Below are 13,971 nucleotides of genomic sequence, written 5' to 3'. Positions count from 1 at the left end.
TCTGTATTCGCAAAAAAAAAAGGAGTACTTGTGGCACCTTAGAGACTAACAAATTTATTTGAGCATAAGCTTTCGTGAGCTACAGCTCACTTCATCGGATGCATTATTCCTGCATGTGTAACATATGTACGGCTATTTTGGGCCCTTCTGGATGTGATATCATAACATAACGAATAACACTTTTAGTGCTGTACATTTCCAAAGTATTGTACAAACATTAACTAAACAATCCTCTACAGAGTATGAAATAAACTGAGGGAAATGTCACATATTTGAAACCTATTTTCCAGCTATGCATAGAGCTGGTTGAATGCTACAAAAATAATGTTTCCATACATTGATTTGAATTTTGAAATCATTGATTCAGTTCCACCATGTTCAGGCCCCTTTTCATTTGCTGTGTGAAAGCTTTCATACGGATGGGTTTCAGTTCAACAAATGTTTGGAATATGGCTGGGTTTTTTGTTCTAATACCTGCATTTGCATATAAAGAAGGACAAACGAGTTTGGACAAACGAGTATTAATAATTTCCACTATTCATCATTTCTTAGTCTCCCGTCTAAAATTTTGTTAGGGAGCCTTACTATATGACTTGGGTGACCAGGTACACATAACAAATAATGAATAGTGATGTGAGGAGTTTGCATACAGCTCATAAGCTGAAAATTTTTTATCCAAACTATTCAGTGAATCTTTACAAATAGAAATTGGAATTTCTGTTCCCTAAGATATTCTGACATTTTGGGTTTGTTTTTTTTAATTATTCTGAATTGGAACGAAAAGCTACAATTTCATAACTTCTTATGAAACAAAGAAGCCACAAAATGTCAGTTTGTGACCATCGAATCATTTAGTTTTGATAAGGTAAAAAGCATGTTGTTTCAGTAAGTAAAAACAGTTCAGTTTGACATTGTTTCAGTTCATTTTGTTTTTACTTTTGTGTTATATTACCATATTAAATATTGCATGTAATATTAAAAATAATATTTTCATATAATATAAAAGTCAAAACAAAATTAAATGAAACTTTTTGACACTATCAAAACAAAACAAGAAAGTCATAATGATTAATTTAGACTTTTTTCAGTCAAAAATTTTGTCAAAATTGACACATTCAAGTTGAACACAATTGCCTGTTGCAATGGAAATCTGTTCCATCTAAAAAAAGTGTGACCAATTCTACTTACAGATAATAAATTGTTCACAGTAATGAGTTTGCAGCTAATTTGCAAACAGAAATACAGTCTTGATTTGTTAGAAAATTTATTCTCAACAAATACCTCTAGCTGTAGTTTTGAGTAACTCCACCTGTTACTCTGTTTCTGTCATTAGGTTTGCTGAAGCAAAATCCCTAGGAGAAAAAGTAAATGAAGTAAGGAATAAAATAAGTAAGTAGATTTGTTTTAATTTCCTTATCTATCTAAATAATTGTTGGTTTTAACATACCAGGGACATGTAACAAGAGTCTGTTTTCTGATTAAAATTAGCCAACCCATTACTAATAAAAATCCCTTTAAGACTAGTTCCCAGCTGATGACAGGAGATCTGGTCATTTTAAGTACAAACTTTGATTATTAGAAATTTCATAATGTGAAAGCCAAATATATTCTTCATTTGGGGGTTTAGATAATAGCTGTCACTTATCTGAAGTGGAACATAGCCCTGTTGAAAGGTGTTTAGCATTTGCAATCCAGAATCTGATGGGGAAAATATCCAAATACTGTGTGGTTTAGAAAGATAGTAAAGTGTGTGGGTCAGGGATTGCACTTACCTATGTGTTTGTAAAGAACCTAGCACAGAGTTGGGCAAACTTTTTGGCCTGAGGGCCATATCAGAGTTCAGAAATTGTATGGAGGCCCAGATAGGGAAGGCTGTGCATCCCCAGACAGCCTGGCTCCTGCTCCCTATCCACCTCCTCCCACTTCCCACCTCCTGATGCCCCCTCAGAATCCCCGACCCATCCACCCACTCCACCCCGCTTCTTGTCCCCTGACCACCCCCTCCAGGGACAACCTGCTCCTTATCCAACCTACTCCGCTCCCCGCCCACTTATCATGCTGCTCAGAGCACCAGGACTGGCAGCTGCACCGCCCGTCCGGAGCCAGCCACACTGCCGTGCAGTCTAGAGCACCGGGGCAGGCCTACAGCTCTTGCCTGGCAGGAGCTCGCAGCCCAGAACGCTGGCGGTGTGGTGAATTGAGGCTGCAGGGTAGGGGAAACATGAGGGAAGGGGCCAAGGGCTAGCCTCCCCAGCCAGGAGCTCAAGGGCCAGGCAGGACAGTCCCACAGGCCAGATGTGGCCCGCGGGCCGTAGTTTGCCCACCTCTGACCTAGCACAACAGGGCCCCAGTACTGATCGGGCCTTTGTGCACCACCCTTGTACAATTAATAAGTAGGAATGTGAGACTCATATGGAAAGGGTGAGTGTTTAAACAAAAGAACAAAATTAGACCATCTCAGGGTTTCAAGAGAAATCCCTCTGCACCAGGAGGAAAACACCTTTTTGTCTAGCTCTTTTCAGAAGAAACAACGCTGTAGGATTTTAATATTCCTGGGGACCAAATGTTTTCTCTAGTTCTGAGAGAACTGGTCCTGAGAGAAAGAATCCTTTTCCACAGACCAGCAATATAATCACTCAGAGCATTGCCATAGCTTTAAGCTTCAGAGCTTTGGTAGAACCCCCACTTGTAGACTAAGACCACTTTACTTCTGAATGACAGCATCCACACTGGGGTTTGGGTGCTTTAAATTCACAACTTTAGATCGTTCAGCTTAAATTTCCTGAGTATTCTCATGTAGCACATGCCCATAGACTATCTTGCTAGGCAGTATGTACCAGCAAAATGCTGTCTTACAGGCCCAAAATGAGAACCACACTCTTTGAGTGGCTACGTTTAATTTGTTGTAGTGGATCCCAGCAGAATCTAGAGGAAAGTGTTGGCTTTGACTGCAGTATTGTTTGCTTTTCCTTTTCCCAAAACTGTTGACAAAAACATGAACAGAATTGTGATTTTGCAGAATTTACAAACATTTGTTGTTAAATCATTTTTTTTCATCAAACCCTGAACTGAGATAATCAAAATTGGTTTTATTTACTGTTTCAATATTAACACTGAAGAATGTCACCATCACTTGGTGTCCATTATCATGTATAAAGCATAGAAGTGAATGGATCAGTAGCTGAAAATAGCTAGCGCGTCGATCACTGGCTGCCACTATGCACAGATCAGTAGAGCTGTGCTGAACTTGAAGATACATACCTGCCATCCGCAGGTAATTCTTATAATAAACATCCATAAAGATGCCAAAAGGCTCCTTTTAAAGATCAGAATAGAAATCTCTTTTCCCTGTACCTGTTTCCAAGGCCACCCTTTAGAAGACTTTACTGGTTTGTTTGTTGTTTGTTTTAAATGTCCTGTGACACAGCATGATTTAAACGTACCGATTGTGGATTTTTTCATTAAAAAAAACCCTTTTCTAAAAGCTTTAATTTTTTCTAAAGCAAGGTCACTGCCATTACTAAAAAGTACAGTCTTGTAAACAGACTTAGTTGCCTAAAGTTTGATTACTGTGAAAATGTTTCTGTTCTAGTGGTTTGAGTGGATGACTGGGATGAAGGAGCTGTCGGTTTCTCTTCCTGATTCTATTGCAGTCTCACTGTGATACCTTGGTCAAGACATCTAACTTCTCACCTCAATTTCCCCATCTGTAAAATGGGAATAATACCCATCTTTGTAGAGTGTTTTGAGATCCTTGAATGAAAGTCCAAGCTGGTATTATTATTATTATTGTTACTGTTGTTGTTATTATTGTTTTTATTATTATTATTAGTCTAGAATCTGCTTCCAATTCACTGTAAATGCAGTTTTCTCTAAGATACAACCAACTTTTCCTAATAACTCATTCTGGGCTGAAACTTGGAAATCAGGTCCTCGCTTTAGGTATGTTTTTTGTTGGTTTGGTTTTTAATAGTATCAATTTGTACTAACTTTAGATTCAATTGATCTGGTATTTTTCAAGTGATAGGCAAACTCTCATTTTGTGGTTATAAATGCTTTTCATGTATTGCCTAGGCTTCTAAGCGCCAATCCTATAAAAGGATCTGTGTGAGTGTACACAGCTGAATTCCACGCTGATGGGAGTGTCCACCTTCATGGATCACTTCATAAACTCAGGGTCACAGGCTGTAACTTAGGCGACTTTGTTAATAGTTTTAAAATATTAATAGAATGCCGGAGGCTTAAGAGAGAGATTATAGTGCAAAACCAATTTCCCAGAAGGATTTTTTTTTTAATAACTACATGCTGGGCAAATGAAATCTAGTACTGTGGTATTATAATGTAGATTATATTGAGCTATTCCTTCAGCCTATCAGGGCCTTTTCAGATCACCTCTATTAATAAACCTGCCTATTAGCACCTCTCGGACAATTATTAAAACGCTAGGGTCAAGAAAGTTACCTTCTGGTTTTTGTAGCTAAATCAGAGCAATTAGGCCACTTTACATAGGTAAGCAGTCTGAAACAATTTTCCAGTTAAGCCTGGCTAATTCATAGTTTGCATATTCAGACAGAACAACGTTAATGATGCCACGTAAGGTTACTAACCTGCCAAAATTATACTGAAAAACTTGATAGGGGCAATAATAGTCATCTGGGCCTGCAGCTAGGTCTTTAATTCACTTTTATTGTTGTTTCGGTTTCCTTAAAACATTCCTGGCTGAGCTGATGTACAAAATGAAGAACAGATCCCATCAATATCAGTTTCTTCTATTTCCAAGTTACACTTAATAATATAAAACTATGCACCACAGAGGTCATTGGGGAAACCTCCTGGTAAGCCACTTGGTGCAATGTAGAACCCATTTCACATGGTCTGATTATATACAGTGATACTGACAATAGTTGGCTGTAACCTAAATTTGTATCCTGTGTGTCATAACTACCTTCTCATTCTGACTTTCTTTTGGAAGTGTTGCAGTATTTTGCAATAGAAGGTATGCAAAATACTGCAACCACTTCCCAAATACATCAGCATTTTGAAAAACACATAAGGCACTTGGAACTGAGCAAAGAAATTCACAATGTGATTTTTGCTGGTAAGCTTTTGTGGTTGCTGTTGTTGATTTCACAAAAAGATAAAGGAAAAACATCCTAGGAGTCAGTGGGAGTTTAACTGCAGAATGACTATAATATCAGTAATAAGATACTGCAGTTAGCATTCCTCTATTTTAATTCCTCTCTGCAGTTGTACCACAGAGAATCAAATCCTGCCACCATTATTTATGTTGACTAGTATCTTACTCTGTGAGTAGTTCCACTGATTGCAAGGTAGTACTCAACATGAGGAAAGAAGGCAGAATCTGGACCATGAATAATAGTAATAATAATAATAATAATAAAAAAACTGTAGGGTATGGTCATATAGTCCAAACCTCTGAGTGCAAGAATCTCTATAAACTTCTAACCTTTTGTTCTTTTATTACTCCATGATCTGCACTGATTTCCAATAAGCTTCCAGATGGGCTTCAACATGTTGGGTTTTTTAACTCATAAAGCACCAAATGGTTTGGGATCTGATCACTTGAGAGATTGCCTCTGTGCCTGTAGTATGCTACCACAAATGAGATCAGGAGAGGTATTTGAGCTGGAGCTACCTTAATATAAATGAGAAGGGGCTACTGGCAGGGTGCCGTCTGTGAGGGGGCCTAAGCTTTGGAACCTGCTCCCCACTTGGGTCTGCCAGAGCCCAGCATTATTAACCTTCTGGGCATGCTGCAAGTGCCATTGATTTTCTCTCCTCTCCAAGGTTGTTGAGGAGAGGCTGATCTGAGGTGGATGTAGTTATGTGCAGTTCCTTGTTTGTTCTGATTTTTAACTTATGGGTGAGGTGCTCAGGGCACAGGATGGGCACCTATAGTAGAGTTTAGGGAGGGAGGGAGGGAGGGAGGGAGGGAGTATCCTCCAGGTCAAGTCTTGAAGCCCTACTAGAAAGTCTCAAAGACCATGATACTATCACAATTCCACTGCACAGGGGATCCTATCCACAGAGAATCCCCACAGCAGGAATTCTCTTTTCCCAGCACACTGAAAAATAGTGCTGCACAACAGTTCTCTCCCACTCTTCTGTAAAAGATTTTCGGGGGCAGGGTGAGAGGGTCTGCAACTGCACAAACTGCTGGTCAGAATCCCCAATCAAGTGGTAGCAAAGAGGCTGGGAGCACTACTTCAGTGGAATTAGAACAGCGAAGAATTTGGCCCATTCAGTAGACTTTAGAAAATATGCTCTGTGCAAGGAAAATTAAGCTGGTCTATTCTTGCTGAGTTTAGTGATTAAAAGAGCTGCTCACACGCAAGCCTGCAATAGGCACATGTACAGTAGATGCATATAAGATTAGTAAAGATTTCCAGGGCTTCACTATAAATGTCTGTTTTACTTGGGATGTTTATACCACTATTTGGTCTAATTTTTCCTGAGGAAAAATTTAGACCAAATGGTATTTGAAAGCCCAAAGGGAGGCAGCTGTTCCTTTTAGTCTGTCCAGAAATCAGCTAACGCTATAATTGAAGCTGGGAGAGGAAAGGCAAACTCATGTGGGAGTAATAGCTGTGCAAGCAAACAACAGGCCCTCTAGTAATGAGAAAGGCTAGGTGGGTGGATTATGTGCATGTGATGTTGACTGTGCAACCGTACCCCCAGGAATGTTGTGATGTTTCATTGGTCTGCCTTCTCTGAAACGTTATAGTGAAGCTGATTAATGCATGAGATTGTATGATGTCCAAGGCAATCATACTCTTCAGTGAGGCCAAAGTGCTACTATTAGAAAATGAGATTACAGTATAATTAATGTTTATACATAACACTTGTATCATTTTCACAATACATTGTAATACTGCCAATGATCGAGTAAGGCAGTGAGAGTTGTGTGGGGGCAGTAGCACAAGAAGTGTGAAGAGCTAACAATAAGAGGAGGCAAAGAGTAAAGTATTGGTCAAGATTGTCCATGCCTTACATTTTACACAGCCTTTTATGTGAGTACAAAGTGGGTATAAAACACTATTGCCTCAGATCTCTCCACTCACACCAGTGGCAGGGTTTTATACCCACTTTGCACTAATGAAAATGATGACAGAAGTTGCAAGACAGTGGAAAATCAGAACTATTGCTTAGAAAAAGCTTTATTCAACTAATAGTAAGGTTTAGACCCACAAAGAAACAACATTGAAGGTTAAGGCTACTATTCCAGTCAGATTACCCTCGTTCCTGGATATTGCAAAACATAGTCTCATCTGGCAGGAGAACTCCTGCATCCCATAGCAGATGCAGTACTCTGTCTGAGTTAGGGATGGAGTAATACCATAATTCTAAAATTTTATGTTGTTGGTTTTAATGGTTTCAAACACTATATTAAGTATATTGTATTTTTATTTTTGGAGCTGCTGTTTCTAAGCCTGGGGTCCATCAGCATATTCATTTTCTCCCTTCTCCCTGCCACTGCACACACATGCATATGCACACACATACTCTCACTCAAAGAGAAGATGGTGCTTTATAAATCAAGGACACCTAAAGAATGAATCCCAGGTGTGCTCATCTGCTATTAATATCCTGTTTGGGGATTGCCGAGACTTCAGTCTCTTTTCATCCACCTGGCACATGAAACATCTGAAGAAAATCATATTTTTTTTAAATCTCTGGTTAGTAATAGTGTCTCTGAAGGGCAACTTAATCAAGACACAACAAGTGAATGTGACAAACAAAACAAGGAAAAGCAAAAAAGAAGTTGTGCTTAATGAAAATAAGCTTAGACAGCTGCGTGATTGCACAGCTCGATGGTGTTTGATGGTACCAAATCATCTCCCCTTTTAAAAAACTTAATAAAATCAGCTATTCCTAACTGCCACATTAACCTAGCCATTATTGTATGGCTGAATTTTTGTAGATGTCACAAGAGAAGTAAGTCTTTGAAGGGTGATAGAATTGTGGTCTTAAAGTTTTGCTCATGGAAGTTGTGGAAGAAAGCATGGAAACTTGTGGGAGAACAGGCAAATATGCATTTGAGGCTAGCATAGTTATCACAACAGAGGAGGGCCTGAAAAACTGTGCTATGATGCATGCTGTGCTTCGTGAAGAGAGAATCAGAGTCAAATCCTGCTCCTGTAAGAGTTAATGGGAGTCTAGTCCAAAATGCCTAAAGTTCCTATTCTTATCTTGCTGCATTCGTGCAACTTTCTTGTGGGAGCATCAAGGTAGAGAAGAATAATTTCCTGAATATAGGTTTCAGAGTGGTAGCCCTGTTAGTCTGTATCAGCAAAAACAATGAGGAGTCCTTGTGGTACCTTAGAGACTAACAAATTTATTTGGACATAAGTGTCATGGGCGAGAACCCACTTCATCAGATGCATGAAGTGGAAAATACAGTGGAAAATACCTCACACTTGGTAAGGCAACTGCAATCTTTTCATGTATTTATACCTGCTCCTGTATTTTCCACTCCATGGATCTGATGAAGTGGGTTCTAGCCCACAACAGCTTATGCCCGAATAAATTTGTTAGTCTCTAAGGTGCCACAAGGACTCCTTGTTGTTTTTCTTGAATATATTCACCCTATGTCACCCTGGATGTGTCAGAAAAAATAAAAACCCTACCCAGGTACCAAGATAACTGTCCGCTGGAGGTGGGAAGAAGGGAAGGGTGCTATACTTATATAACTATATCTCTATAGGTATAGTTATTATACCAGTATGACTGTTGGTATAACTGATAAAATTTTCCTGTGTAGATAAGGCCTTAACTAAGATTAAAACAATCAGATTTCTCAAGACAGAGATTTTGCGAAACACCACTAAGGCAATGTCTGGAGTTACAGTTGAAGAAATCAATTTTGAGGGTTTTTTAACCTCACTTGCCAGCATAAATTACAGACTTTGAGAAAGGAGAACTAATTACTTAGTCAACAAAATCCCAAGGAAGATTGGAGGAATGTTGTGTGAAAGGCTATGTCAATATTATATGGATTTAAATAATTGCGGAAAATCATGTGTGAGCCAAAAGCATTTTTAACTTTGTAGTGGAAGGGCATTCACAAAGGGTGAAATTCACCCTCTGTTGAGGGACAATTCAATGCCTATGGAGCATTGAACTCCTGACATTAAGTGGGACTTAAATGGAGTGTAGTCTTGTGCTGGCTTTCTATATGGGGATGAATTTTACCCAAAGCGCCTTACTGTTTTCTAGAAGCTCATTATTAGTATTATTAATTATTGATTGCCTGGTAATGTAAAAGTTCTTAGTCAAAACACTAGCTCACTGGACATAAATTGTTCCAGCCATTTAGAAAGTGAGAATGCAAGCAGGAAAGAATTGTCCAGTTTTGGAATGCATATCCAGTCTCTAGCACAGGATTCTGAAATGCATTTTGTTTTAATGAAATAAACATTGAAACTTCATAGCTGCTGATTAGTGTAATTCACTGTTCTCGTTTCCTTCCAGAAAGTCTCAAGTATTTTTCCAGTCTTATATCTGATGTATATATTCAATGAATTTTATTGGAAGTGACTAGTGCATAACAAAAATTGTAAAATTAGGATTAAAAGGGTACTGGGAAACTCAAAGAGGAAAAAAAATGTTACATTCCAGAGGCAAAACCTAGATCAAATGAGAAGCAAGCAGTTCACAAATAAATGAATCCAGTATGAAGATTTAATGAACAGATAACTCCACTGAAAATACACTACATGGTGTTTCCTCCTTCAGATAACATAGTATGAATTGTTATCTCTAGCTGAGACTTGTAAATTCCGTGGAACAAATCCTGAAGTTCTTACTCAAGCAAAACATCTATTGACATTGGCAGGAGTTCTGCTTAATTAAGGATTGACTAAAAACTCTGAAAAGACTTCTGCATTTGGCTCCATGATTGCTATTTTAATTGGTAATGAACAGCAAACATTAGGTTTATTAATACAATAAAAAAAATTAAAAACTTATTTTGTAAAACATACATATTGCACTGAATTTGCATTCTGATAACTGCAGTCTATCTGCGTGTCTTTCCCGGCTATAAAACCTTGGATGGGACTCTGTAGGTCATTCAGACACCTTCACAGCTTTCACGTGATTAGGAGGGGGCAATGCAGATCCCCTGATCTCAGTTCAGTTAAAGCACAGTTTGTCACAAGTGTGTTTCTATTCATGGCTGCTTTCCTGCAAAATTCCATTTGCCAGCAAGGCCTGGTTGTTGAACCATATTCAGGCTTTGATGAGGATTTACCCTGAAGAGTTGCCACAGGGATTCTGACAGGTTTCAGAGTGGTAGCCGAGTTAGTCTGTATCAGCAAAACAAAAACGAGGAGTACTTTTGGCACCTTAGAGACTAATACATTTATTTTGGCATAAGCTTTCATGGGCTAAAACCCACTTCATTGGATGCATGTAGTGGAAAATAGAGTAGATATATATACACAGAGAACATGAAAAAAAGGGTGTTGCCATACCAACTGTAACAAGACCAATTAATTAAGGTGGGCTATTATCAGCAGGAGAAAAAAAACCTTTTGTAGTGATAATCAGGATGGCCCATTTCAAACAGTTGACAAGAAAGTGTGAGTAACAGTGTGTGTGTGTGGGGGGGGAAATTAGCATGAGAAATAGTTTTTACTTTGTGTAATGACCCATCCACTCCCAGTCTTTATTCAAGCCTAATTTAATGGTGTCCAATTTGCAAAGTAATTGCAATTCTGCAGTTTCTCATTGGAGTCTGTTTCTGAAGTTTTTTTTCTTGGAGAACTGCAACTTTTAGATCTGAAATTGAGTGACCAGGGAGGTTGAAGTGTTCTCTGACTTGTTTTTGAATGTTATAATTCTTGATATCTGATTTGTGTCCATTTATTCTTTTGTGTAGAGATGGTCCGGTTTGGCCAATGTATATGGCAGAGGGGCATTGTTGGCACATGATGGCACATATCACATTGGTAGATGTGCAGGTGAACGAGCCTCTTATGGTCTGGCTGATGTGATTAGGTCCTATGATGGTGTCCCTTGAATAGATATGTGGATGGAGTTGGCAATGGGCTTTGTTGCAAGGATAGGTTCCTGGGTTAGTGTTTTTGTTGTGTGGTGTGTGGTTGCTGGTGAGTATTTGCTTCAGGTTGGGGGCTGTCTGTAAGCAAGGACTGGCCTGTCTCCTAAAATCTGTGAGAGTGAGGGATCGTCCTTCAGGATAGGTTGTAGATCCTTGATGATGCGTTGGAGAGGTTTAAATTGGGGGCTGAAGGTGCCGGCTAGTGGCGTTCTGTTACTTTCTTTGTTGGGCCTGTCCCGCAGTAGGTAACTTCTGGGTATTCTCCTGGCTCTGTCAATCTGTTTCTTCACTTCAGCAGGTAGGTACGGTAGTTTTAAGAATGCTTGATAGAGATCTTGTAGGTGTTTGTCTCTGTCTGAGGGATTGGAGCAATTATGCTTGTATCTTAGAGCTTGGCTGTAAACAATGGATCAGGTGATGTGGTCTGGATGAAAGCTGGAGGCATGTAGATAAGTATAGTGGTCAGTAGGTTTCCGCTATAGGGTGGTGTTTATGTGGCCATCACTTATTAGCACTGTAGCGTCCAGGAAGTGGATCTCTTGTGTGGACTGGTCCAGGCTGAGGTTGATGGTGGGATGGAAATTGTTGAAATCATGGTGGAATTCCTCAAGGGCTTCTTTTCCATGGGTCCAGATGATGATGTCATCAATGTAGCGCAAGTAGAGTAGGGGCATTAGGGGACAAGAGCTGAGAAAGCGTTGTTCTAAGTCAGCCATAAAAATGTTGGCACACTGTGGGGCCATGCGGGTACCCATAGCAGTGCCGCTGACTTGAATGCCCCTCTGCCATGTACATAGGCTAAACCGGACAATCTCTACGCAAAAGAATAAATGGACACAAATCAGACATCAAGAATTATAACATTCAAAAACCAGCTGGAGAACACTTCAACCTCCCTGGTCACTCAATTTCAGACCTAAAAGGCACAATTCTCCAACAAAAAAACTTCAGAAACGATTCCAACGAGAAACTGCAGAATTGGAATTAATTTGCAAACTGGATACCATTAAATTAGGCTTGAATAAAGACTGGGAGTAGATGGGTCATTACACAAAGAAAAACTATTTCCCCATGCTAATTTTCCCCCTTACTGTTACTCACACCTTCTTGTCAGCTGTTTGAAATGGGCCATCCTGATTATCAGCAGGAGAAAAAAACCCTTTCGAAGTGATAATAGCCCACCTTAATTAATTGGTCTTGTTACAGTTGATATGGCAACACCCATTTTTTCATGTTCTCTGTGTGTATATATATATATATCTATCTATCTTCCTACTGTATTTTCCACTGCATGCATCCGATGAAGTGGGTTTTAGCCCACGAAAGCTTAAGCCCAAATAAATTGTTAGTCTCTAAGGTGCCACAAGTACTCCTCGTTTTTTTCACAGGGATTCTGTGATCTTCAATTTGAATCTTACCTCTTTGAAATCATAATAGTAAACAAAGGTCCAGTCCTTCAAATACATTAACACACATGCTTAATTTTACAAACATGAGTAGTCCCATTGACTTGAATGGGACTACTAACGTATATAAAGATAAACGTGTGTAAGTGTTTGCAGGGTTGGGGCCTTCAGTCTCTGTTTGTTGAACTGTGCCCCCTGCTTGCTGGCAATAGGGTGCAACAGCATTGTTTCATTTTGCCACCATGCAGGTAAATAATTTGATCACAGTTTCGGTGATGTTGCTGCATTTCTCCCCTCTCTCTTCTCCCATCCCAAAACAAGCAAAGGGGAAATTCAGTCAGCAAAACAACACACTTAATGTTTCTTAAGGCAGCAGGAGAACCCTGTCTTTGTTTGTCAATGAGGTGCTAGCACAATTGCATGAGAGTACAGTAAATTCCTCATCCCTACTCTCATTTTCCTCTCTCCTTTTCCTCTGACCTCATTCTTTTTGTTCATATGTTTGTTCCTTATGGAGACCACAATCCTCCATTTCTCTATAAAATACTTATGCTATGGACGGTGGTATAATAATCCATAAACACTGGGAAAAATGGACTACTTCTGAGGTGGGGGGGTTCATTATTTATTTCATTGACTTTATAGTGCCGATCATGTGCATCTGTCATTCTGTACAATTTAAAATGACGGTTAAATTAAACTCTTCCGAAGGGGCCCAGCAGTCAGTCACTAAGGATAGTTTAGTCTCCATGCTCATTTAATTATTGGCCTTTCTGCTGAGACTGTTAAGAAGAGTGGCAATTGGAGCCAATTGTGACAGTATTTTTTATTATGTGAACATCTGTCTACAAGCAACTGGACTCAACCCACCAAATTAATTTCACATAGACCACCAGATAGCTTTCGAATAGTAATCTCTTTCACTTACAGTCATCCTGACTTGTACTTAAACTGATGGTCTGGAGGGCAAAGGCTCCCAAGCTACTCAAAACACTGAGGACCTCATCCAAGTCCCACTGAAGTTAATTTCAGTGGAATTTGACTGGGACCAGTGGTTCTCAACTATTTACTGTTATGTGGGTAGCATCCAGTACTACCTGTATGGTCCTCAGGATGTCACATGGGCTGCAGCTCTGTACTGATTGGGCCGCAAGCAGCCCGCGGACCACAGGTTGAGAAACACTGGACTGGGACCTTAGATACTCTGGTGATAAATATCATAAATAAGGCCAGATCTCCTCTTCCTTTTTTTCTTTCATTTATTTAATATGAAATATTTCCATCCTTGGTCTTTTAAAACTGATCAGAAAAGACTGATCATTAAAAGGTCACCTCGATCAGCTTTCTAGTGTGAGATTAAATTTGCATTTCTAGAATAAAACAACTATGTTAGTATTTTGATTACATGTACAGCAGATTCTCTTGGCCCTTTATCTAACGCAGTGGTTCCCAAACTTGTTCCGCCGCTTGTGCAGTGAAAGC

The 13,971-nt window shown here is 39.4% G+C and overlaps 1 protein-coding gene across 2 annotated transcripts in view; it reads left to right on the top strand.

Annotated features, from left to right (window-relative positions):
• The window catches only part of KIF6 (kinesin family member 6), a 282,709-nt gene that overhangs the window by 205,658 nt on the left and 63,080 nt on the right, over positions 1-13,971 (top strand). For both annotated transcript variants that reach the window (XM_043511614.1, XM_038397613.2), the window contains one exon: positions 1,334-1,389. In XM_043511614.1, the coding sequence (XP_043367549.1) occupies positions 1,334-1,389 (56 nt within the window). The remainder of the gene's footprint in view (positions 1-1,333; positions 1,390-13,971) is intronic.

This window comes from Dermochelys coriacea, chromosome 3 (genome assembly GCF_009764565.3).
Source record: "Dermochelys coriacea isolate rDerCor1 chromosome 3, rDerCor1.pri.v4, whole genome shotgun sequence".
In the NCBI taxonomy this organism is placed as follows: Eukaryota; Metazoa; Chordata; order Testudines; family Dermochelyidae; genus Dermochelys; species Dermochelys coriacea.
The sequence above is the reverse complement of the archived record's forward strand: the minus strand, read 5'-3'. Positions and strand labels throughout refer to the sequence as shown.